General features: G+C 41.6%; 1 protein-coding gene across 1 annotated transcript in view; it reads right to left on the bottom strand.

The window, feature by feature from the left end:
• Positions 1 to 24,536, bottom strand: part of LOC129869342 (zinc finger protein GLIS1-like) — a 158,630-nt gene extending 134,094 nt beyond the window's left edge. Inside the window, exons 1-2 of the mRNA XM_055943675.1 lie at positions 24,361 to 24,536; positions 23,862 to 24,178 (exon numbers count right to left, since the gene is read on the bottom strand). Of these exons, the coding sequence (XP_055799650.1) occupies positions 23,862 to 24,132 (271 nt within the window). The 5' untranslated portion in view covers positions 24,133 to 24,178; positions 24,361 to 24,536. The remainder of the gene's footprint in view (positions 1 to 23,861; positions 24,179 to 24,360) is intronic.
• Between the last annotated feature and the right edge of the window lie 3,105 nt (positions 24,537 to 27,641).

The raw sequence follows: 27,641 nt of genomic DNA, 5'->3' as shown, positions 1-27,641 counted from the left end.
CCTACTCCACGTGGACAAACCATCTTGGATTTTACTGTTGGAGATGATTTGAAATGTGTTTAGAATTTTAATGGTTGTTGGTGTGTGTGTGTGTGTGTGTGTGTGTGTGTGTGTGTGTGTGTGTGTGTGTGTGTGTGTGTGTGTGTGTGTGTGTGTGTGTGCGTGTGTGTGTGTGTGTGTGTGTGTTTGTGTGTGTGCGTGTGTGTGTGCGTCCCAACCACAGCCTTAGAATTTTAATGGTTGTGGTTGTGTGTGTGTGTGTGTGTCTGTGTCTCAGTGTGTGTGCACACATTCAAGTGTGAGCACATGCACATGTGTGCATTGCGGTATGTGTGTGTGTGTGTGTGTGTGTATGTGTGTGTGTGTGTGTGTGTGTGTGTGTGTGTGTGTGTGTGTGTGTGTGTGTGTGCGTGCGTGCGTGCGTGCGTGTGTGCGTGCGTGCGTGTGTCTGTGTGTGTGTGTGTGTGTGCGTGCGTGCGTGCGTGCGTGCATGTGTGTGTGTGTGCCCTTCTACAATCGCTCATGAGAATAACCACTGTATATAAATCTGCTGTGAAAAATAAACAAGACAAAGTTTGTGCAGAAACAGAGCTTTCCTCTAGAACAATAGGCCTCAGTCTCTCTCTGCGCCTGCTAAAACCATATGAAAACACTGTTGTATTCCCTGTGAAACGTATGTTAAATCTTATCCAGTTGTCAAAGATCAGCATGTAGCTCTATTTGTCACAATTACTCTACTGACCTGCTGAAAACTGATCATTCTCTCTACATTTATTTTGTCAAACAAGGGTTGACTCATATTATGTCTTTATAATGGTTTCCTTCACTTTGTACCACAGATACCAAGTGACAATTGTGAAGCACGTGAGTAGTAGAGTTGCGTCTAAGCATTCCTATAGTATGACAACAGCACGCAAAATTACACTGTGACAGACAATGTTTCCTCTTTGTCACACAGACCTGGGACTCTGAGCCCTCAGAGCAGCACATCTTGCTCTTGTCTCTCAGTTCAGATTAACAGAGCTTTGTTAGCCGATCCCAAACCTCAGCCAACATCATGTTCACAGTTTGACTCAACTCAACTGGCTGATAGGGATAGTGTTCCAACGCAACACAGAGGCACGCTACGGTCCACCCAGCCTCAGCCAATTTCTAATATTTACAAGCAAGCCCAAATCTGTGAGAATTCGATCGAACACAGATGGCAGGAAATTCCCCCTAAATGACATTGGCTAAACTCGACCGCAAAACATGAGAGTAACTCGGAGAGTAGTAGACGCGCCTGAGCACATCTTATGGATCTTCTTTACGCTAGCCGCTCACTGCGTGTCTGCCATTGATTACCGTTTGACACGAGGGAAGATTTATAGGACTTCTGTAAAACAAGTAATCAATTTGCAGCAATTATTGTATATTTTTTAATGGTTTGAAGGGACGTAGGGAGAAATGAACTACTGTTTAGCTGACTGCGTGGAGGAACGTGGAGTCAGGGGGAAATTCCCTTGCTGGTCCGACTGACCACGGTCCAAATGAGGGGTTGGATTTAAGTGGTGGTAATTATATTGCATTTAAATGGAATACATTTGAAAAGTATTAGTTTGTTACCTACACAGTACATAAACCTTCTGTAATTCTCAGAGGGGATACTCGTTATTAAAAACCAGATGTTTACACCGCAAACGAGAGACGGAATCATATTTCACTTCCTATTGTTTTATGATTGTTTTAGTGGATGAGGAATCTTTTTAGGATACGTTCAAAGCATGCATTGTAATTGCTTTGGGTTTAATGTTTCCGGCTAGGGTTGAGACAGAATGCTCAATGAGTAGGCTATATTGGGTCATCAAGATGATTAGGGAAGGACTTTGCCGCATAATGTTTCTCTTTGGGGAGGAATGAGTTATTTTTTTTGTAAATGCACAATTTGCTTTGACAGCAGAGGCAGAGAGGGGAAGCTTGTATTTTGATTTGATTATTGGTATTGTTTCATGTCGCCATTTTCCATGCCCTCAGGTTTCAGAGAGTACAGTAAACTAATCTGCAAACATACGAACAAAATCCCCCAGCCTATCCTCAAAACAAATGTCATCTCACAACTCAAGACAGATGTCACAGCCCTAATCCCGTTCACTTTCATGTTGTGTGAGGGTACTGTTGGCCTACAGTCCAGTACAGCATATCCTCGGTTACACTGTCACAGTACAGTACCTGGACAATGCTTCTTCTCTATCTGCTCAGTCAATTCAGGAAATGGCCCACAGGCAAACACTTGGGTGATGTGGTTAAACATCAATCGGCTGTTGTGAATCCAACCAATCAATATTATTCTCTTTTGGGAAGGCGGCCAAGAGGCCTGCTGGGAAGAATGACAACATTTTCTTCATGACTCTCCACTTTTGGGACCTCCCTAGTGGGACCGAAGGCGCAAGAGTATCGTAAGTCTTAATAACGCCACAGAATAAATAAAAGAGTACCCCTGTGCCTTTCCACTGTTTAAACCTGTGTTGAGTTTCAAACCACATATACCTAAGGAAGTGAGTAATACGATTCCCCTCTTTTATTGTGGGGGGAGTTCTTTCTCACCAAAGGTTTTTGCTCTGAATCTCAGCTCCTTATACACACACGCACATGCACATGCGCACGCACACATAAACACACACACACACACAGACACTCACAAACCCTGGCCTCCTCAGGCCCCTACAGGTAACCTGAGAGAGACGGTCCAACAGACATTATATATCATCTCACATCAAACAGCGTCTCACAATACAGGCAGGAGTAGGACGAGGGGGAGGGGACACCAGTCTGAGTCCAGTACTCATCTGACGGCAAACTCAGGAAGGACCCATGATGGGCCACCACATGAGAAATGATGGCATGACTTAGGAACCCTGGTGTTTCTGGGGGTTGGCCGACGTGGGCCCAATAAAATAAAAAATACGGTACCGAATGACACCTATGGAAACACATTCAATCTTGCATGGTGAGGGGTTAATATACAAGCTATTTATTCAGACAGCAGTCCAGTGCGCAGGGAAAGACAGGGCCACCATCAAAGAATTTACAAGCAAATATATTGTCACTGTGTAAACATTTGGATGTCCAGGCATTCAAGCTCTCTGTGTTTTCCCTTCTCTTGTTTAATGGCTGTAATAAGAAGCCTTTTATTATTACTTCTTGCTCTCACAGCGCTCTTCCCACCGGATGCAGTGAGAATCGGGTCCCAGTATGCTGAGATTAAACCTGGGCTGCGTCTCAATACTGACTTAGCACTCTTAGCACTCTTTTCAACATCCAATCGACGCACCTATTTCTTCATCTGACAGGACATAGAGAGAATTTCAATTGGTTTTGCCTGCCTCAATTGGTTCTCTCCTCCGGTCCTCTTCTTGCCTACTTTTGAAGAAAGTCAAAGGTAATTGAGGAGAGGCGGCGAGGAGAGAGAGAACGTGGAAACAAATGTGCTTGTAGGAAATGAGCCTCTTCTCTATTTGTGCATCATTAGGCAAATTATATTTACAGGGGTGGAAGTGGAATCCCAAAATAAATGTGTAAAGTCATAAAAATAACTAATTTAGCTAGTTGTGCAAGACATTTTATAGATAAAAGGAGATCATTAGCATATAATTTTTTTAATGTGTTTATGCTTTTCTCCTTTGAGAAAACAACAGCTGATTCAAAGGGGCTGTGGCGGATTTTCAAACACTTCCACGCCAGGCACCAAAAGGATACTCATGAGTATCCTCAGCGAAAGGAAGCTATCGAGGAGCCTACAGTACTAACGAATTGAGACTCTCCAACCACCCGACCACTTATCGGTTTCCAGGTCAAGGCGGAGAGGACTGATTATTAATTACCAATTGAGACTCTCCCATAGAAACAAGTCTACCACTTGGCAAAGAAGAATGTCGGCCATTTTGTCGGCCACCTAGGGATGAATCCCAAATCGCCCCCTTCCCCTATCCCCTCGGCCCTCCATTTGCACATTCACGTGTGCCTCTGCCCTTTGCACAAGTGTCCCAAAGCTGAAGGTGTGAAAATTATCAAGGGTGTATGAGCTAATTAGATCCTCAGATGGCCACTAATTATATGTCATGTGCATTTGTTTATGTCTGATTTCAACACCTGACACGTGTAACAGATGAAATACCTCCTAAATTAAATGTTTAACTGTTACTTAAGTTTATATCTTGTAAAACGACAGGAGGGATTTGTTCATTAGAATTTCATGCTTGTTTAATTATTTAAACGTGGAACATGAATTGCATCATTTAAGTCAGGAGTGTGTCCCAGGTTTATTGATTCCATCGCCACTCTCTCAAAGTATCCCTCACCCTCGGAGTTTCGTCAACAACACGTGACAATAGAGGGCCCTCCGAGCGAGTTGGTAGGGCGCGGGGGTGGTTTGGGATTCACCATCGCTTTCACCTACCCAGGTGCAGATGGGAGGAAACAAAGGAAATTCTGCCCTTTAACCGCTATTGGATCGGTTTGCGATTGGTTTTGTGGCGAAAGGCAGCATAAGTAGACGATAATGATGAGAAATAAAGAAATCATTCTTCTTTATTAAATGAATCACTCCGTCCTTGCCATCTGTGTTGTTGGCGCTGCATGGGCCATGATGTTTAAAGGCTGAATTAGGAGGGATTCTCTAAGGGCTTGAGGCTCAAGTTTTTTACATAACCTGGCATTCATTGTGAAGGACTTTATACGAACTATAAAAACAAATATTCATTTCGTCCCTGAACTCTTTTCCAATATAGACTCCAAAGCCCATAAAAGGGTTTGCTTTTCATTTCTTTTTATTTGAAGAACTTTGAAATGCAAATGTTTGTTTCCTTACGCATAAAAAAATGAGGGAGAAAATGATCTTAAAAGCGAAATTTGATGTGAAATAGGAATTCTCGCCATGTTACATCATCCCTGACACAAACATGGAGAAAAAATGCTGGGTTTACGGTGCAACTCGTGTTGTGCTCTTAAATCAGTGTACCTTGGCAGCGAGGAGTGTACATATCCTTACGCTCTGCCTCTCTCACTCTCTCTCTCTCTCTCTCTCTCTTACTGGACTCGTTTCATGCCCCACAGCTCATGAGGCCTGTGGAAGACTTTACAGTGGCCAGGTTAGAAAGGGCTTCATGTCCAATGATAGGATTGTAACAGGACTGTACATGTAAAATGAGGTCTGCGTAGCTAAATGGGCATTTAGATCAACTGCTAATGCTATCTACAACATGGCTAACAAGAGTCGACTTTCACTCAAATTGCGGTTTTCAGGGTAAACACGAAACGTTTCTTTGATTACACCCTTCTCCAGACCACTTTGCTTTACAGGGATATGGCTCTGGCTAGGCTAACCTGCTTTCAAAATATGCACTTATTAAATACATAGTTCATTGTCCCGTTTAGTTTATAGTCCCAGCTTGTTGCTAGTTGGAGTCCAAAGCAAAATGCAGAAAACAATAATGATTGTTATTCTAAAAATCACAAAAGATTTATTGTTCCCAGAATAAAGTACACCCGAACCCCTGAAACATTTACACATATAGAGACACATGCTTGTAGTTTAGTTGGAAACCAATACACCATGTGAATGATTTGTAATCAGATATCACTATGTGCATCAAAATAACAAAGAACAAAAAAAACATGACAGATGAATTTGATAAATAAAACAAACTCTAAAGACTTTAATAATTCCACTCTTCGCCTCAGATTTCTTCCAAAACCAATTGAAGGGACAATGTCTTTTTTAAATGCACAGAACAGCCTGTTTCACTTGTAATGCTTATGCCCAGTTTAATAGAGCTATACTCCAAATGTAATTAGAATATTCTGTCAATTCTATAGAGGCAATCAACTTCAAGTGTAAACAGTTATGCTTTATTCAAAGTGTTGAGCATTGGCTTTGCAAATCTCCTAAAACAGCTCTACTCTGTTTGTGCCTGGAGAGGCAACCTGGTGTCAGAGCATTTTCGTATTATTCTGTACGTAAATCCGATACACTCCATTTACACTCCATCCACTCCATGATATGTTAAGTTTGGTATGATTACATAACACAGTTAGTTACTTAAGGCAAAAACGAAAGTAGAGTGATTGGTCACGAGTTCAAATCTCATCACAGACAACTTTAGCATTTTAGCTAATAGCAACTTTTCAACTACTTACTTATTTTTAGCTACTCTGTAACTACTTAGCTAACCCTTCCCCTAACCTTAACCCCTTTAGCTAACCCTTCAACTAACCCTAACCATAACCGGTTTAGCTAACCCTTCTCCTGACCCTAACCTTAATCCTTTAACCAAACTCCTAAACGTAACCTTAAGCTTAGCCCTAACATTAGCCACCTAGCTTTTCGTAACATATCCTACATTTTGCAAATTTGCAACATATTGTATGTTTTGCAAATTCGTAACACATAACACAAATTGTAATTTGTAACATATCATACGAAATGGGTGATGGACTTCCAGAAATGATTACATACCATACAAAACGTAACATATAATACTAAATAGAGTGTCCTCGGATTAACGTACAGAATAATACGAAATGCTTTAAGACCAGGTTGCTAGAAGAGCCTAAACTGTATGGAGATGATTAGGACACTGAGTATTCTGAAGATGTGGCTAACCCCATGTAAACAAAGAGAGCGTATGAAAAGACATAGAATACGAGTCCTCTTAAAGATGAAAGATGTGTGGTTGGCAGCATTCTACTCATGTGGAATGTGAAACATGTCCATCTAAGAAACCATAAGGGGCTTTTCTTCAAGAGACCGAGAGAGGCAACAATGAAACCTTAGACGAGACAAAAATGTCTGTATTTTATCATCTAATTCTAAACCCACATCTTCCGATAAAAAGTTTGTCTTAATTATATTGTAGATTGTCGTAGGAAGTCGCTGTCATGTAATCTCTCGGGGAAATTAGGCGATCCATTGACTTTGGGATTACAGTGCATGTGGAGTTTCGTTCAATGTCAAGTGTCAAGCAAGCTGCCATGTAATCCACTGATTCTATCTATATCAGTTAAGGGAAATGTTTAAGGGAAATGTTAGCCACACGGTTGAGGGCTGGTATTAGAGTTGTCATGAGTTGTCGCAGTCATCTCAAGACACAGTCAACACTTAGATCCACATTTAGTCTTTCCGAATCACCGTAGTTGTTTCAAAATGCAAATAAAAATTCAAATCCTCTTGAGCCAGGGCTATATATCGAACTACGCACCTTCGATGTCTCAATCTCAGGCATCGACTCTCCAACCATCTCTGAACCCACTGCGACACAGTAGGCCTATGTGTTACCCCCACGGGAACAACAAACACACTGTCAAACTCGATGGATCGTTCCCAATGAGCCTGTGTAACGCTGCCGAGCAAAGCAGCAGGTATTTGTTAGTTAGCCACTGTTTGAATTAGGCCCTGTCTCAAGCAGCTATGCATACACTCGTTCAGGAGCGCCAAGCGTTCACAACTGTTTTGACTAAGCCATCTCAGAGAGGGCCCGGTCGTGGAGACTCCTAGCATTTGTAAAATATTAGTGGCCTAGGCCCGGTGTACTGAGTCCCAGGTCAGGGAGAGTGCAGCAGAGCAGGCATACAGACAAGGGAAGGCGACGGTGGTGAGTAACTCCCAGACCCTATCTTTTCTTCCCATCTGTGGCAGGCCAGTTAGGCAGTTACACAGGCCGTCTGCCCTGTGTATACATGAGGCACAGGTCTGTAATGTAATTAAGGGTATATAGTGACAGCGGGGGATGACCTTACAGGAGGCTAGGTCTTCAGGTCTGGTCGCCTAGTTTGACAGTCAATGCCAATGTCATGCCATAGAGGGCATGGTGGATTGTGGGTGTTGTACTGTAGTTGTGATTGATAAATGCTGTCATGATTGACTTTTGTTTACAGGAGTAGTTTTCTGTTTGTTCTTCAGAACGCAAGGCATTTACGTCGGTAACATTGCATGTTTTGGTCAGATTGAATGTTTTTGATTTGACTAGCCCCAGTTAGGGTATGTATGAGTTGTACAACAAGGGGAATGGCCCACATGCTCTTAACCTAATCATTAGCCAATAGCCAAAAGACTAAATGAAAACCAACTGTGCGGGAATAATACAATAATTTGTCAAGGGAAAAGGGTGCAGATAAATTCTGCAAAGCATTTTCCAATTGGCCGCCGCTGCCGTGCTCGGAGCCAGCTACTCAGCACCTGGCTGTCAGAGGCTCAGAGCTGCCTAACTTCATTTCAATTTGAAACGCAACCCTATTAGATCACTGTCGATACAAGCTCAAAGAGGCTGATATGGCTTTTGATCAGTATTAGTCAACATATGCTGCACGCTGAGATTTTAAGGGCAAAAGTTAAATAAACAGATTGAAAAAGAACAATGAAAAACTACCCAGCTCCCCTTCCCCAATCCTATGACTCAGCCTAGAGCCCATACTGGGGCCAAGGCCAGACGTTTCTCCCAAATATTCTTGTCAAAAACTCAAAGTGATATACAAGAATTGCTTCCTGTTGCGTGTACCTTTAAATGGGAGCCTTGTGAGCCTACGCGTCCATTCTATGTCGATCCTGAGAATGCCAGCAAATCAGTTATATGGCATAGCTTCTCTCGATGGGCCGTGGCTCTGTCGTAAATGCTGAGTACAGCGCAGAGCTGGGGGAAAGGCCATAAACGTCAGGCCAGCTAGGACACTCTAATGACCTGGTTCTTACTAGAGTGAGATTGTTTTGCTTTTCGATGTTGGCTGCAGCCCCAATGAGCCCCCCCCCCCCCCCCCCCCCCCCCCCCCCCCCCCCCCCCGCGTGGGATTAAGCTCTGTTTCAAAGCTCGGCTCAGTCAGATATGTTTTTCTTCTACTTCCAATCAGAAGCACATACAGTGTTGTGTACACACTGGTGCACATACACGTACACACACACAGAAACGCACGCACGCACATACCACTCCAGTCCCATTCTGTGTTCATGTATCTGTCGGTCTCCGGTTCCCCCCACTGTGCACCCGACTTCAGCCCTGGTCCGTACTTGTTAAACCCAGCTCGCTCCTGTAACTGCCAACAGTATAACCCCCTAAGAGATCCTAAGTGTCTAACATGATGGTTGCATTAAGTAGCTTTTTATATAAACGGACTGCTGAGCCTTGGGGGGAAAAGGTTTAACGTGTAAGTGAAGAGGTGGCGGCGCAAACTCGGGGTGACGCGGGGTGCAAACTCGGGGTGCAAACTCACCCAATGCACATTTACAAGGAGACTGACTAGGAGAGTAATCATGGATTTCAATGGGGTTTATCATTTGAGGTTAATCTTTGATATTAAGAAGTTGATTAAATTATGTAGCAGCTTTAATCTTACTAAACACTTCCCATTGGCCGGGGCAGGTCGTCTTGTGTCAGACAGAAATTGGTGACATAGAAAAGCAACATTGGGCAAGCCCTAGAGCTCTTCCTGAGACAGAGTAAATAGAATGAGTCAAACAGATGAGTGATGCGATGATGCCTCTCCTATTCCAGTGGAAACTTCTGGAACGAGACAGCAGCTCATCTGTGAGATGTGGTTTCCAGCTCCAGAGGGCGAGATCAGGCAAACATCTCTGGGAGAGCAGTCAGCAACATCAGTGTCAAAGCTAAAAAGACGTAAGTCAGGATCTCAAATGAGTTTGGTCAGAAGTCCACAGAACACTATGATTGAAATAACATCTGACAAACCTCAGAAATATAATCTTCTTAATTAAAGTGGATAGAATTATTTTTGTTTTTTTGTTTTATTGTCACATTCACTGGATATGTGCGGTGACATGTTTTGTTTTACAGGGTCAGCCATAGTAGTACGGTGCCCCTGGAGCAAATTAGGATTAAGTGCCCCGATTTTTCAACTCGTCAGCACGAACCAGCGACCTTTTGGTTCCTGGCCCAACGCGCTAACCGCTAGGCTACCTGCCGCCCTATATCACTAGGTTAGTTATTCTGCGAGCTGGATGCCGGCAAAATGCAGACAAAAAAAATAAGAAAGAAAATAAGTTAGAAGTATACATAGGGATATGAAGAGAGTCTCTAAGAGTCCGTCCCAAATGGAACCCTATTCCCTATTTAGTGCACTACCCACAGGGCTCTGGTCAAACGTAGAGTACAATAGAGGGTGCCATTTGGGACGAAACCAGTCTCTTCCTCTAGGTCCCAGACAGGTAGGAGAAGGAAGACAATCTACAGCATTAAGGCGGGAGAAAAGGCAGAAGAAGCCCATCGTGGGAAATTGCATGTCCTTATCACATTGTGGCATCTCTCCCCTACAATATTAACCATCCCAACAGCGGCCTCTCATTTCAAATCTAATTGAAGTCTGTCTAAATAACCCAAAGCGTACCGGGTAATCACAGCATTGGCACGGAGCCTCCAAACTTTATTAACATCCCAGGCCATGTCTCAAATGGTACCCCATTCCCTACGTAGTGCACCATATAGGGAACGGGGTACAATTTGGGACGCAACCCATGTGTTGGGCTGGGTTTCTCAGTCAGTTCCTAGTCCCAGTTCAACCATGCTGGTGGATTAACCTGGACAGGGAACCACCGTCACCCCACGTCCCAGTAATACTGCACTTCCTCCCGGCATACGGTCTACTAGTATGTCTGGGATATGATTAGTGTATTACGTTGAGGATTAAATGAGAGGCACTGACGCCTGTATACTTCAAAGTTACTGTATGTTAAGTGTGTGTGTGTGTGTGTGTGTGTGTGTGTGTGTGTGTGTGTGTGTGTGTGTGTGTGTGTGTGTGTGTGTGTGTGTGTATGTGTGTGTGTGTGTGTGTGTGTGTGTGTGTGTGTGTGTGCGTAAGAGAGAGAAGATATTTATGCATCTGCCTGAATTAATACCATTTTCAATATTCCATCTTTAAGTATGTTATGTGTCTGAAGTCTTACCATTGGACTCTCATCGAGTAAAACTGGTCGAAGTCAAAAACAGTATCCATATTGCGAGACTGCAAGCAATGCGAGATTGTTTTATTTATTTCATGAATTCAAATGCAATCTTCACTGTAAGAAGCGAAAAGAAACTGGGCAGCACGTTAATTCAAACATGCTCTCTTGGAGCAGAATGTTGTTTTAGTTTTTCCTCGGAGACCTGTAACCCGTTTTGATTGAATAGGGCCTGTTGTCTTTGCACAGCCTCATCGGTTGGATTGACGCTTTGGCACGGACAACGTTGTAGCCTTGGTGTGGTGTCAAACAAGTTGTCAAAGTGAACCCTGTTCTTAAATTGGAGAGAACAACAAAGGAATCCAAAACCTTTGCCCCAAACACATGTTGACAGGCGGACAAAACTGAGATGAATGCCTCACAACTGCACATTACCGTAAAGCAGGCAAGCAACGTACAGAATTAAAACATAGGCTATTTTTCTTATTCTATTGCGCAATCACTCATTACGTTTCTAATTTCCCTAAATATTATGAGAGGATATAGACACATCTCTATCTTGAAAAACGCTTAACACACAGCACTCTTCTGAACGTACAAGTCAAAAGTAGCAAGGTACAGTAACACAATTTGTCTTTCTTCGGTTTATGATGGATGACAGCCCACATCATTCACGAGCATTGCGAAAGAAGCAAAGTGTTTTTTCTCTAAACAAACTTAATTCAGTGCTTGCTCATGTGCGGTTATTAGTCCAGGCAGGGGAAAGCTTGGGAGTGTCATTTAATATTGCAGCAGGGCTGGATTGGATTACCCAGGACTAGAGAATAACTAATTCTTCCAGAACGCTGGGCTTTTATTAACGAGCAGTAATAAAATATATAAACTGCACTATTAGACTTTATAATGTCTTTCATAGTCCTCTGGGGCCGAGCCAGCCAATCGCGTCGTCCGCTCAGTGGGCACTGCCCCATGGCAGCTTCCTGGCACAGACGCACAGCGAACAACAGAGAGGATAAAACTGAGCCTTTTGGCTGATTCCTCCCCTTCGCTAATGAAGGCATAAAACAGCTCTGCAAGCATCATGTTTGCCCGTTCTGTTTTTGACCACTCAGATGAAGCCAATGGCTGATTGGCTTGGTGATTAGTCGGTGACATGCCCAGCCTTGTAAAAGCTAGGGCCGTTGGTTTCAGACACTATCCACAAGAGACTGTGTACTGTTATTGTACTGTACATTGGAAGGGAGAGCGAGTTGCTGTTGCAATAGGTTTGGCCTCAAAAGCTACATTTGCTCATACCAGTAACTACAGGTAAGTACCAGCTTAGCTATAAGGCATATTCTGGAGCACAAGAGCAGCACCGGGTGATTACTTAGCCACATCTTCAATAGAAGAGAACGAAGCTAACCCACCGGCTCAGCGCAGTACTTTTTATCAGCCTGGCCACGGGGAGGGAGGAGGTCAAGGGTCAAGTGAAACAAGGCCCTGATGACCGGTATCTCCGTCAGCCTTTGGACCCATCCATCTTCCGCGGGCCTCTGCTAAGCACAGCCTATCGAACTGCCGCAGAGCCAGCAGATTTTTTTTCCCCCCTCTTTGATGAAACAAGGCAGAGGTGAGCCAAGAACAGCAAGTGCCACAGCCGACATGTAAATCAAAAAACCACCCGGGCGCTAAAGTCATACACGGGAAAGGTCCGGGAGACGCAGTCGCTGTCGTCTGAAAATGCATGAGTAATACAGGCTCTATGTACGTGTGGCTAAAGGCATGTAATGCCTCCCCTGGCACAGAGAGAGAAAGAGAGAGGAGATGTAGAGAGAGAGAGAGAGAGAGAGAGAGAATCATCTCAGCTAAGAGTCAGTGAAAGAGTTCAGGCAAAACAATCAGATCCATTTCACGTGTAGGAATTTAATCCGCCATATCAAGAAAAAAAAGGAGGAACGTGTGGGTGAAACTTTATGAGTGATTCTCAAGGCAAAGTTCATGCTAAAAATACATTTCATGATGACATATCTGAGCCAATGCTGTTTTTCTTAAACCAAGGTCCAACGCACAATTCCTCTGGTGTTCCAAAGATATTTCGACACTCATTCAAACCAGATCAGATTTTTGCAGAATGACTGTTGGGGCTACATTGGCAGAGTGCTCTGGCTCTGGAACGTCAGGATGCCTTTGGTTAGTGTGACATGCCAGTCATACCACACTAATATAATTACTTTGAGGAGAGGATTCACCAAAAGACAATACATTCTGTACTAGTTTACTCACAGAACAGTGAAACAAGTGAAAACCTCATTGGTGAGAGAACTGCTGCTATTTGAAAAAGAAACATGCAGTAGAAAGTGTTTCACTACATCTTCAGCACAAACCATATAAATGTTTAAGTCATATCTGATGGTGTGTGTGTGTGTGTGTGTGTGTGTGTGTGTGTGTGTGTGTGTGTGTGTGTGTGTGTGTGTGTGTGTGTGTGTGTGTGTGTGTGTGTGTGTGTGTGTGTGTGTGTGTGTGTGTGTGTGTTTGTCCGTGTGTGTGCCCGGTGTGTGCGTGTGTGTGCTCGCTCACATACGTGTGTTTGTGCGCGCACATTCTTGCGTAGGTGTGTTTCCCGATGGTTGTGTCACAGTTGCTTTTTCAGAGGACACTCAAGAGGAAATGCTCTGTCACTACATAACCTCACACCAATAAACATCTCAGGGTCTTTAAAACAACCTCAGCAAAGCTGACGCAACACCCGTTACCTAGTTCCATCTCCGGTCAGCTCTTATTTCCACAAACGTCATGAGTATTCCTGGGACACCTTTGTGTGACTGAAGAGATTCAACCCACTCTACTGCCAGAATCAGGGTGTTCTCCCTCTCTTTCTGTCTTCTTTCTCTCTCTCTCAGTCGGTCTGTGTCTCTCTCGTACGCTCTCTCCCTCTAGTATCTCTTCCCTCTCTCTCTGTGTCTCTCCCTCTATTATCTCTTCCCTCTCTCTCTGTGTGTGTCTCTCTCTCTATTATCTCTTCCCTCTCTCTCTGTGTGTGTCTCTCTCTCTATTATCTCTTCCCTCTCTCTCTATTATCTCTTCCCTCTCTCTCTATTATCTCTTCCCTCTCTCTCTATTATCTCTTCCCTCTCTCTCTGTGTCTCTCTCTCTCTCTATTATCTCTTCCTTCTCTCTCTATTTTCTCTTTCCTCTCTCTTTCTGTGTGTCTCTCTCTCTCTAGTATCTCTTCCCTCTCTCTCTATTATCTCTTCCCTCTCATGTGTCTCTCTCTCTATTATCTCTTTCCTCTCTCTCTATTATCTCTTCCCTCTCTCTCTGTGTGTCTCTCTCTCTATTATCTCTTCCCTCTCTCTCTCTCTGTCTCTCTCTATTATCTCTTCCCTCTCTCTCTGTGTCTCTCTATTTTCTCTTCCCTCTCTCTCTGTGTGCCTCTCTCTCTATTATCTCTTCCCTCTCTCTCTCTATTATCTCCTCCCTCTCTATTATATCTTCACTCTCTCTGTCTCTCTCTCTATTATCTCTTCCCTCTCTCTATTATCTCTTCCCTCTCTCTCTCTCTGTGTGTCTCTCTCTCTATTATCTCTTCCCTCTCTCTGTGTCTCTCTCTCTATTATCTCTTCCCTCTCTCTCTATTATTGCTTCCCTCTCTGTGTCTCTCTCTCTATTATCTCTTCCCTCTCTCTCTGTGTGTGTGTCTCTCTCTATTATCTCTTCCCTCTCTCTCTATTATTGCTTCCCTCTCTGTGTCTCTCTCTCTATTTTCTCTTCCCTCTCTCTCTCTGTGTGTGTCTCTCTCTATTATCTCTTCCCTCTCTCTCTATTATCTCTTCCCTCTCCCTATTTTCTCTTCCCACTCTCTCTCTCTCTCTATTATCTCTTCCCTCTATTATCTATTCCCTCTCTCTATTATCTATTCCCTCTAGTAACTCTTCTCTCTCTCTCTCTCTGTGTGTGTGTGTATGTGTCTCTCTCTCTCTCTATCTCTGATGACTAAGGAAGTGCTTTCATTCCATCGTTGAACATTCCCTCCTCTCCTTTTCTCAGGTCTGACTTCAGATTTTTACTGGAATACCGCAACAGAGCCATCATCAACCCTGGCTTTATGAATCAATGGAACATACTGCAAACATTACACACCTCCGTCCCAACGTCCGCGGAAGCACCATCACATTTACCCATGCCTCATGGCTGAGGTCATGTGACTCACACACTGTGAGAGACATGGGCTGGCGCTGGGACTCCTGGCAAAAGGAGTCAGTGGTGTTTGTGTGTGGGTGGGGGATAAGTGTGTGTGTGCGTGCATAACAACACTTGGGTTGCGTTCCGACTGGCACCTATTCCCTTTACAGTACACTTCTTTTGACCAAAGCACCTATTACAATCCCTATATAGTGCAAACATTTTGAAGAAGTGCACTATATGGGGAATAGGGTGCCATTTGAGAAACAACCTTAGTGTTTGTTTATGCAAGCATCTTACATTGGAGTCCAGCACAGAGAACAGAAGATGGAAATAGATGGCAAAGAACAGCAGCACTGTTCTATGATACAGTAGCAACTAAAAGCATGGGGAATAATGTTTGACTGTTTCCCATAAACACTCAGATTATCACTCCTCAATCAGAGGGGCACAAACACAGGTAACTAAGTCAGTTATGGGGAATTCAACATGGGTGCCAATGCCACTTCATGAAGAGTTGTGGTGTGATCCAACTGTGTGTGTGTGTGTGTGTGTGTGTGTGTGTGTGTCTGTGTGTGTGTGTCTGTGTGTGTGTGTGTGTGTGTGTCTGTGTGTGTGTGTGTGTAATGTCATAGCTGCCTCACAGACTCATTCCAAAGTCGATTACTCATCTTTTCACGAGCTGAATAAACAGACAGACCGGTGCATTTATCTGAGAAAGCGTAGGATTCCAGCACTCCGCTCTAATTAAAACATTTTCCTCAAATAAGCTCATAACCAGCGTCCCAAATGGCACCCTATTCCCTATATAGTGCACTACCTTTTTGACCAGGGCCCATGAGGCTCTAGTCAGAATTAGGAACCAGTGTTAGGCGAATGAGAAAAATCGAGAGTTTATTAGATGAGTTCCAAGTCTTACAAAACCGATCTGTTGAGGGACAAGCATTGCGTATGAGTGACGCCATCTGACTTGAGACAATGCCGTATGTAATGTACAAATCTTCCCAGCGTGAAATAGTTCCCGTTCGTTCTGATTGTGTAGTGATTGTGACTTCGTGTTGAATAATTTCCCACTGCGGATGTTTCTTTCACACCCTTACTCGACCTCGACGCCGTATACTTTCCCTATTCACATCCATACATCTTTTTTGCCCGGTACCAGGTTACCTTCAGACCAGTCCGTGACACTTTTGGGGGACTTAGAGGAAAACGGAGAACACTGTGTTTGTGAGAGTCTCAGCTATTATATTGTAGCCAAAACCACTCAGATGCTACAGACAGAAGTGGGGGGGGTCGCAGAGCAAAACGGAAACCTTTCGGATGATACAGACATTTTTGTGAGAAGACTGATTTTCGGGATGTCTCCTGGTCTGACAAACACCACTCTAGTTCTGCCACCTTCCACCGCAGACGCGGAAGGCTGATATCAGTGGATGTGGTGGCTTGAGACGCAGCCCATGCAAAAAACAAGACATCTCTACTTTTAAAAAAAAAGATTTTGATGGGGATTTTTTTATTATTATGCCAATTAGATTTCCGCTCGGACATCGACTCTAAATGCCTCAGAGCCAAATTGAACCGAACTGTCTGTCACATAATGGGGATTTAGTCAGAGACACTGAGATGTGATTGGTGTGTTGAATTCCTGATGTGTTCCATATGGAATGATCCATATGGGCTCTGGAGGGGAGACCCAGAGTGAGAGACAGTGAGATAGAGCTGAACGGGTTTGAATCAATAGTGACTCCTTCCTCCGCACTAGCAGAATGGACCGGCCCAGCAGCCAGAGATAATAACAAATATGGCTTAGACTAAAGACTATTTCATCAAAACCGCTAAGTGGGATTGGGGATATTCAAAGAAAAGTGTGTTGTTATGCCATAAGAAATGTTTGAAGTGAAAAGAGATAGATATATTATCTTCTTTTTGTGCAGCACAATCTTTATTCTAATCCCCAAACTCCAGTTACCGGTTTTGTTCCAATAGCTAGGTCCCTTAAAGTCCAACCCTAAAATGATGATGATGTTAAATGTTCAAATTGAAAGAGATATTATAGTCGCAGGGAGAAAAAAGATTTGCATGAGATCTGTCTACTTTGTTGGTCTATGGAATCCTGGTGTATTGTCTACAGAACCTTCTATGGGAATTTCAGGGAGGCAGGCCAGGTATTGCTTCAGGTACGGTAGTGTACTCAGTCAGGGGCAATACCCTTAACAAAGGAAACAGCAGTTAATCTGCAGTGTAGCCTACCTTGGGGCTACGGCACTATACATATCAATGCCCACCAGCAAATACAATATTATCTAGCATAGACAAATGGCCTCCTCATGATCATGTTTTTTGAGCTTGTATTTTTTATTTAATTTGATACCTTATTAAAGTTTCTCCTGGCTTGGCCATTGTTGCCGGAGATTCTATGGCTCTGTCCCAAATCTCAGCCTACTCGCTAAATAGTACACTACTACTGAAAATCACTCCGCTCTCAGTAGCTATTACGCACTGGCTACTATGGCAAATTATGCTCGATTAACTGAGCAAATGTACTCCAGCTAGCAGCCTAGTGCTAACTGGTTTCAATGGCCATACGTTTGCCAGCTTGTTGATGAAGTTGTACGGCACCAAAGTTAAGGGGATTGTTCTCAGAATTCAGCATTTATCTGACTCTGACAGCTGGCACTGTCCCTCGCTACGTTGTAACATTTGGCCAACGCAATAACGTCGCAGAGAAGAAAGAGTCAGCTGTGCTGTAGAACTCAGCGCACTAATCACGGCAGAACAGATATCATGAAAACTAATTTGTGCATTAGCTAGAACTTCACTACAAGTTAGCTAGCTAGCTAGAGGGAGTATTCAGCATTAAGTGTATGAACTGGCGTTGTTAGCAAGAATCAGGGTTATGGTCAGATTTGCCAAATGGAGGGCGAGGGAGAGCTTTGTACACGTCTCTGTGTGTGGAGTAAAGGTGGTCTAGAGTTTTTCTCTCTGGTTGTACATGTAACATGCTGGTAGAAATGAGGTAAAATGGATTTAAGTTTCCCTACATTAAAGTCCCCGGCCACTAGGAGTGCCACCTCTGGATGAGAATTTTCTAGTTTGCTTATGGCCTTATACAGCTTGTTGAGTGCGGTCTTAGTGCCAGCATCGGTTTGTGGAGGTAAATATACAGCTACGAAAAAATATAGATGAAAACTCTCTTGGTAAATAGTGTGGTCTACAGCTTATCATGATATACTCTACCTCAGGCGAGCAAAACCTAGAGACTTCCTTAATATTAGATTTTGTGCACCAGCTGTTATTGTTAAATAGACACAGACCGCCACTCCTTGTATTACCGGAGGCAGCTGTTCTCGCTTGTTGATTCACCGAAAACCCAGCCAGCTGTATGCTATCAATGTCATCGTTCAGCCACGACTCTGTGAAACATAAGATATCACAGTTATTAATGTTCCTTTGGTAGGATAGTCTTGATCGGAACTCATCCAGTTTATTATCCAATGATTGCACGTTGGCTAATAGGACAGATGGTAGAGGCGGATTTCACACTCGCCGTAAGGATCCTTACAAGGCACCCCGACCTATGTCCCCTATATCTCTGTCTCTTCTTCATGCAAATGACGGGGATTTGGGCCTTGTCCGGTGTCTGAAGTAAATCCTTCGCATCCGACTCTTTCTTATATCTCTCAGACATAGGACAAATACTTCAAAACATTCTTACATTTGATTTATTTTTGACTATCTGTTTTTCCATGTATGAATCTGTTATTCAACCTGTTTCTATGGGCTAATAACATTAAGGCCAAATTCAATGTTTCATCAAATCATTTGTAAATAGTTTTGGGAGGATACCTACAGGGGTCCTAAAATTCTAAATCAAATAGCTAAATGATCCATGGGATGATCATCTTAAAACAATTAAGGCTTCGACACGAGATTAAGGCATGGACATTTTTGATGGTTTCACGTGGTTCGCATTGTTGTCTCTACAACTCTTCTGATGAAGCCTTTTGTCTGGAAAGAAATTGGCCATATTCTTCTATCATTACATGCAAAGTTTCCTTTCTTGTATAAAAGACATACAATATTACTAAAGGCAGGGCCGAAAAGTTCACTTTCTCTGAATAAATGTTTGATAAATGTATGCTCTTTACTCTAAAACCATTGTCTCAACTCCGCACAGAGAGAAGTTCATCATCTGTTGAGTCCAGGCTATCTATGGCATAAATCTAAAATAATGGTCCAACATTCCACGTGAGACCCTATAGTCTCATCCAGAGACAGGCGAATGAAATAAGATTAGGCTGAAATGAAGCATGATACTAAAGCCTGATGAGCCCTATAGATCATTTACATGTACTGTCTATAGATTCAGTACTGTAAAACACACCACAACGTCAGCATAGGGATTAGGGCTGAGGCACTACCCTAAGAAAGAGGCTGAACTGTGTTAAGACAAAAAAATACGTGAAACTATTCCACTAAACTTTACCCCAAACAAAAAACTCAATCGCTGTTATTACTTCGGAACATATTTTTGTCTGCTATAAAAAATACCTTCGGACAGCTGAAGCAAGAAAAAAAAATGTATATGCGTGTTTACCTTTCATTAATATTTCTAAATGCACAACACTGAATAATCATCTGAATGTCTTTCAAGAAAATGAAAAAAGGACTATAAATTATCTCCTGAATATTCATCCACACAGACCATAACTTCCTCCACAGCATATCTTGCATTCCCACATTCACAACAACAAATCCAGTACAAAAGCATCGTAAAAAAAATAAATGTCATGATTCATGTTGGTCTGGGACGATGGTGAGGGCACAACGGTGCTCAGCTCAGAGGAGTCAGTCCTCATAAATTCTGAGACACATTCAGAGACATATGGTTTGTGTTTGGCCAGGAAGAACAATAATCAAATCCTTTGAGCCTCTTTTTGTTAAAGGATGAATGCTAATATAAAAGTGGGTTTTGTATCATCATAATTTAGGATGAGGGAGTAATTACATCTGCCCTCTCTCTGCTGCACAACAACAACATAATATAATATCTTCTCAACAGGATGTAAAGTAGACCAGGCTCCCCCCCCCCCACATAATCCGGGTAGGTATACAATGGTGTCTGTCTATATACAATTATGGGCACCCTTGATAAAGACGAGCAAAAAGTAATACTAATAATAAGCCGTATTGTATGAAATGTTTTGTGACAATTATAATATATTATACTAATACAATTGCTCAGATAAAGATTTTGTTCGACCATTCCTCCATACAGAATCTTTCCACATCCTTGATATCCTTTGTCTGCGCTTATGGACTGCCCTCTTCAAATCAAACCACAGGTTTTCAATGGGGTTCAAGTCCGGAGACTGAGATTATCATTGCAAAATATTGATTTTGTGGTCAATTAACAATTTTTTTTGTGGATTTTTATGTGTGCTTGGGGTTATTGTCTTGCTGGAAGATCCACTTGCGGACAATTTTTAGCCTCTTGGCAGAGGCTACCAGGTCTTTGGCTAGGACACCCTGGTACTGGGTAAAGTTCATGATGCCATTGACCTTGACAAGGGCCCCAGGACCAGGGAAAGCAAAATAGCCCCATAACATCAAAGATCCACCACCATATTAAAATAGTATACTGTATGCATTGGTTGAAGCTCAATGTTAAATTCCAATCTCCCTACTCTCATATCTAAGCCAATATGACACCAATGTCGATGAAAATTAGCAAATCAACTTGATTGGAGGTACACAACAAACTCCCAGCCTCTCATCATGAGCCATCTGGCCATTACCAAGAACCACATACCGAATTAGGTCATTGGCATTAGGACAAAAATACAATTTCTTGCCCTGACCTAGCTGAATATCTAGGCATCAGTAAGGACGAGACTACAGCATCCATAAAGTGACCATTAGACTTGCCACCTTTCGGACTGAATATGTTTGTAGGGGCAACTGTTTTGATTAAATGTATCATTTATCGCTCTCACATGCTCATTTCTGTCCATTAAAGAACCAATGATGTGCTATCTTTTTGTAGCATTTCTGACAATGCTAACATCTTTTCAGCTGAATCTCAGAGTTCTAAAATCGGGCCAATGCACTTGGGTTGCACAGAAATAGCGCTAGTAGCTAGCTAACACCAGTTGAATGAGAGGCAAGCTACAAGCAAAGGAAGCTAGCTATACTTTACTATGGAAGGTGTTTCACATGGTTGAAGTTATCTGTGTAAACTGTTGGCCTTGAAACTTGCGTGTAATCAGAACACAACCACATAAGCACAAACAAGATAGCGAATGTCCTTAGCCGCTATTGCCAGTTAGCTAACCAACTAACATTAGCCCGTAACATTAGCTAGTTAGCTAAAAGCCAACAAGACTGTAACATTAACTGTATGGACAGATTGCGATGCACCGGGACAACTCAATGTTGAAAATATCTCCCACATTCTTCCAAAAAGCACAGCTAGCTAGCTAGCTAGCTAAGTAAAGTTCATAGTCAACACCAAACTTTGGGAAACTGCCACACTGCTAATGTATAATACATGTAATGGGCATTGCTCACCTAACGTTAACATTAGCTAACGTTACTCCAAACACTAGGTAACCTGGCTTGAATCCTAAGCAACCTGCATACACATTGTTTGAAGTACAATAGATCAACATTGCTACTGTAGTGCTGGAAAACCTTGGTAGATCATGGGTGGAGTAGGAATTGTGGTGCTCATGTGAATTTCCTTTATTTTTCGGCCTCTGACTAATGCCTACTTCTCACTTAAAACATCGTTATTAATGTTTTATTTTACAGTAGGTATGGGATTATTCTCTGCTTATGCATCCTTATTTCAACACCAAAGAGTTCTATTTTCATGTCATCCAACAAATGTAAAAACCTGGAGTTTGCTAAACGGCACTGGCACTTGGATTGAAACTGGTGCTATAGTCAGATGATATGAAAATAGAGCTCATACACCACTGGTGATTTTGGTGATTTTGGTGTTGCAATAAGGATGCATAAGCAGAATTGTTTTACATTTAAATTCAGCATACAATATTAGATATAGCTCAGGATTTGTATTACTTATTTTATACAGTCTTTTTTGCTCATCTTTATCAAAGGCGCCAATCATTTTGGACCTGACTGTATATATCTGACCGTTATTTCAAGACACGGCTATGAAAGGGTCTGAAGACTAGTCACTGCACTCACGGCCTGTGCAGGATTCACAGTCAAAAATAATTTATGATTGAAAAAATGGGAATATCAAACAAAACAACAGAAATTTTTCAGTTCAACAAATTCTATAAAATCTATATTTCTGAATGATGAAAAGGATAAAAATATAATTCTATCTTCAAAGCATGATAGAAAGAAACTACAAATAATACTGTATGGTTGACGTAGATTCGAAGCAGACGGTATGTGTGTGTAACTAACGGCAGAGTATCAAACTCAGACCATCTGCACAACTCACCATCGACATGTTAGCCCACTGAGCTAACGTTTTAGGGGTTAGACATAGGCGCTAACACAAGTATTTAAGTCCCAGACAAGATATTTGCCGCATAATACCTCTACATCATGAAGCATTACCTGCATTCATCCCAGTTCACAATATCCAATAATTAAAGGGGGACATTCTTTTTAAAACAATTTAATGTTCGTTAATAAACCTGAGTGAGGAGGTTATAAATTAGATTATAGAATAGCCTTGAGGAATGTTTATTAATCTCAATGATGCTTAAATTCAAACTATTTTAGGTAATTCACCAAACAAATGGCATTTCATCTTACAATATCTACTATCACATTTACGCTTAAAATGAATTTCTTAAAATAAACGTGTGCTAATGGGCTACATAAATAATGTTCTATTCAATTTGTCTATTGAAGTTAGTTTGTACCTATCCAATTACAGTATGTTATCTGTAACTGCTCAATAAGATGGATTCCGCTCATATACTCCAGAGATGTCCGCATCTGTCCACCTCAATCTGTCCTCATACAGAACGTGTTCAATGAAGCACTTTCCCTAAAGTGAGTGCAGTCACATCTGTTGATGATCCACAGAGGAGAAGTCAAAGTGCTCCATTCTCTGGCTGTCCCTTCACATGTATCCCTTTAATCACTTCACAGGGCTGCGCTGTGTTGCTGAGATGACTTTGATTGTGGTGCTCTTTATGAAATTGGCAAGACTATACATCAGTGACCTCTGCACTTAATTCATGAGGTTGTTATCAACAGTAGAATCCACAACTGCAAACACAGATCTGTCAACTAAATATACAGTAGGGCCCCACCGCTGGATCAAAAGGGAAGAGCAGTGCACTTATAAAGACTCCATATGTAGCCAACTAGAAACTCTGGCACAATTTCAGAGTAACCAGATGGATGGGCTGGAAGGAATGACAATAAGGGCTGGAAGGAATGACAATAAGGGCTGGAAGGAATGACAATAAGGGCCGGAAGGAATGACAATAAGGGCCGGAAGGAATGACAATAAGGGCTGGAAGGAATGACAACAATAGGATATTATTTGATACACTTATAAAATAGAATCCCTGTTTAGCATAAAAAGTGCAAATTAGAAGCTATAAATGTTAGTGATTGTGTTAATATTTCCCCAATATTGGCATGATACAATTTAGATTTAGACAGCATGTTTCACCGCCCAACAAAACTGTTGCTTTAAACAACTAACGTTAGATTTTACTGATAAAATATATTATGCGATACAGATGAGCGCGTTGAATCAAAGGTTTAGCTTTACCTTGTTCGGGGGAGAGAGAGAAGCATGCGCGGGGAGATTTGGCTGTCAGAAGGCTTTTATCTTGAGGTCCATAGCGCTCTTCTGGCGCGGCATGCCGCTTTGGACTCGGACATTGCATATGACTCTGGGCTCCAAAACCGTCGTTCCCGATGCGTCTGGCGCAGATGTCCGATTTACTGCTGTACATGGAGAGAGTCAGTCCCGTGAAGTCTGAAAACGATGGGGTTTGGCAGTGACTGACCATTCCGAAGAGTGCTGAGGATTTCTGCATCGGAATTTCGTTGTTCCCAATGTGTATTTTCTGTGTTCACATTTACCTGTGTTCGGGACAGAAAATCACATATCCACTTTAAAAGATTTGAAGACACATCAAACCATCTCCTAAACGTTTGGCATTGTTTTCCGAATTGGAAAATAACATGGAATCTTTTGGGATGATAAATGTAAGAATATACACTGACAAGAAGTGAATGATCTTCATTGTCTTGACGACACCTACCTTATCCGACTAATGAACCGACAAAAGGGGAGAATATGTATAGCCTATGGTCGGACTCGGTCAACATCAACATCGTCGGCCAAATGCGAAGAAAAGCACGTCTTAACCAGCAGCATCCTTTCTGCTTCCATAAACTTGTAACACTTTTCTAAAGTATCAATTCTCAGCATCCAAAACATGCGTCTTCCCTTTGACTGACATCTGATGCATCCACTGAGTCGGCAGTATTCGAGTCATTGCGTTTCTGCACCAATGAAGGCACTGTCAGTTGGCCAATGGGAGGATATGAAGATATTGATCGAGGAGAGTCGTTTTACGGGAGAGAAATTGATGTGCTATTGACGAAACAGCAGGTCATGGACAGGTGCCAAGTAAATTATGAGCAAATATCACTACAACCATATGGCTTTAGGTTACTAGGACTACAGGCACTTGTAGAGTACTGCAAACTTCAGTTAGAAATCGATTAGGAATAAGGCAACATTTATTTTATATGACAAAGACAAATAAGGGAACATGTTGGGGGGGATTTCATTGAAATGTATGGTAGCTCTGGTTCACATTGTGATTTGTTTAATTATTTTTATTAAGAAACTATAAAAAGGAAATAGAACAAGTGTCGATGATTTCATAATGATTAATTAAAAGACAGTACGCACGCACGCACACACGCGCACACACACACACACACACACACACACACAGAGACAATATAATAAATAATCTAATTTATGTGACAACATAGATGTTCGATTTATTTCCAAAGGAAGCACATTATTGAAGTATTCAATGTATTTTATTTGAGCTTGTAAGCCTAACCTGCCAGTTGTTATAGTTGTATTTGTATTTCCGTTAAATTGTTTGTGTAGGTCAGGGAATTGAAAAGCCTATATGCTTATTTTTCATAAATTACAGTGTATATCGTATGTTGTTAAGGCATGCACCTATGCATCTGGCTCGTATTTGGTCAGAAGTAAGAATTATCATGTGTCGCAAAAATAGACTGGAATTATAAGGCTTATGTGAACTAAGCCTGTTCGAGAACATTATAGGCCTATAGACGTCCATCCATATTAACATGAATCACCTAAACAAATGATGCATTTGATTAGTAAAATAAATCAATTTAACAATATAGGCCTATGCCTATGAATTGGATAAGCATGATAGCACATGCTGTGAGGTTGAGGGTCTAGGATTGACATTTAAAAGAAAATAATAATAATGTGAAATATATTATTATAATTTTATTATATTATTATATATTTCTCTTAAATAAAATATAGGATGTGAATAGCCATAGCCATTCGAGCATTTTCGTAATTTAGATAATTATTTCGAAATAGTGGTAGGCCTTGTGGTTTACAACACGTCAACGATATTAGATATAGGGTCATTCCATTTGATTTCAATCACTTTTGACCGCACCCCTTTTGATTTCAATAAAATTTTCTATATATATTTGCCCATGGTAGAAGTGGTCAGAAAGTAACTTAGGGGACCTGAATGCCAAAACATTTAGGAGAATGAGGTGCTCAAAGTTGACTCATTTTGCATACTCCACCCTACCATGAGACATAATATTAATCAAATGAATTTTTCAATCAATTAAATGTATTTATAAAGCCCTTTTTACATCAGCAGATGTCACAAAGTGCTATACAAAAAAACTGCCTAAAACCCCAAACAGCAAGCAATGCAGATGTAGAAGCACGGGTGCAGATGTAATATGTGTGTGTCTTCATCTCTGGATCGGATAAACATTTGAGTTTGACAATTTAAAAGCTTACAAACAGGGTTGTCAAACTATTTAAAAAAAATGTATCTAAAAATGTCTGAACTCTGTTTATATTATTCATTTTAGCATATGTTGTAGCTTAGACCCTATTTTACATCATCTGAGATGTTTGTGTTGTGCCTGCCATTGGTTGAGACACAGCATGCTCTTGAATAGAGAGTGGGTGCACCATGCGTGCCAAGGTTTTGGCTGATAAATGTACTTAAAATGGAATAAAATAACATTTTCAACTTTCAAATGGTAGCACAAAGATGGTTGCAGGTCAGAGAATGTGGACTTGAATGGGAATATGCGTTGTTTTAAATTATACTGTCGGTCTTCAATGGGAAACCTATTGAAATCATAGAAATTTAGATAATAGAATAGAACTTCATATTTATATGGACATTCAGGTGGGTTGACCTGTGGCCATCAATTGTGGTAGTAATTTAAAGTTTCATTTCTCGCATTCCTGATGGCAATTTCCCTTGTCACAACTGTGTTCACTGTAATGCTATGACCACAGGTTGGAGGTGGAATAACTTGTAACACAAATATGTTGTACATGTCCTTAAGTGTTGCTGTAACTTTCATTATGTGGGTAAGACCAAACGTGAACTTAAGACAAGGATTTGTATGCATGATGCCTCCATTCGTAACCACAATGAAAAATCACCTGTTGCCAGCATTTCAATTGCAATAATCACAAACTGTGTGCCTTACATTATTTGGGCATTGATTTGTGAAGGCGTCACGTAGGGTATAGGAGATAGGGATAAATTACTTCTCCAAAGATCGACACATTGGATAGATCACTTGGGCACCCTTGCCCCAGCAATAATGTTCCTTTTCTTGTTTTTTTTTGTAGAAGGCTATAAATATGTAGGCTGAGTATACGCTCCCAACATTTAGGCTGATATCATAATGTATCTTTATTGTGTGTTTTGTGTATACACTGAGTATACAAAACATTAATTAAGAACACCTGCTCTTTCCATGACATAGAGTGACCAGGTGAATCCAGGTTAAAGCTATGATCTCTTATTGATGTCACTTGTTGATCCACTTCAATCAGTGTAGATGAAGGGAGCAACTCAATATTAGAAAGGTGGTCCTAATGTTTGGTATACTCAGTGTATTTTCATGTTTTCCCCAAAGCTCACTCTGCTGGGATCTCTTGGGCCAATATTGACTTTGTGAATCTATAATTATGCCCTCTGTGTAGCCTGTATTATTGTTGTAACATTGCCTCCTATGCATTCTGAAGAAGGCGTCATACCCAAAACGTTTGTAAGGCAATACAAATATGTTAATTTAAGTTTATTTAGCGGAGAGCTGTCTTATTTTTGCTAAACTTCAATTTCAATAATGTACCAGCTAAATTGCAGTGATCTGAAGGAACATGTCCATTCTATTAATTATATTTCTATGATTAAAATGATGCCCGCCCTGTATTCAAGAGTATGCTATGTCTCAACCGATTGTGAGCACAACACAAACACCT

The sequence above is a fragment of the Salvelinus fontinalis genome, chromosome 14 (genome assembly GCF_029448725.1).
Source record: "Salvelinus fontinalis isolate EN_2023a chromosome 14, ASM2944872v1, whole genome shotgun sequence".
In the NCBI taxonomy this organism is placed as follows: Eukaryota; Metazoa; Chordata; class Actinopteri; order Salmoniformes; family Salmonidae; genus Salvelinus; species Salvelinus fontinalis.
The sequence above is the reverse complement of the archived record's forward strand: the minus strand, read 5'-3'. Positions and strand labels throughout refer to the sequence as shown.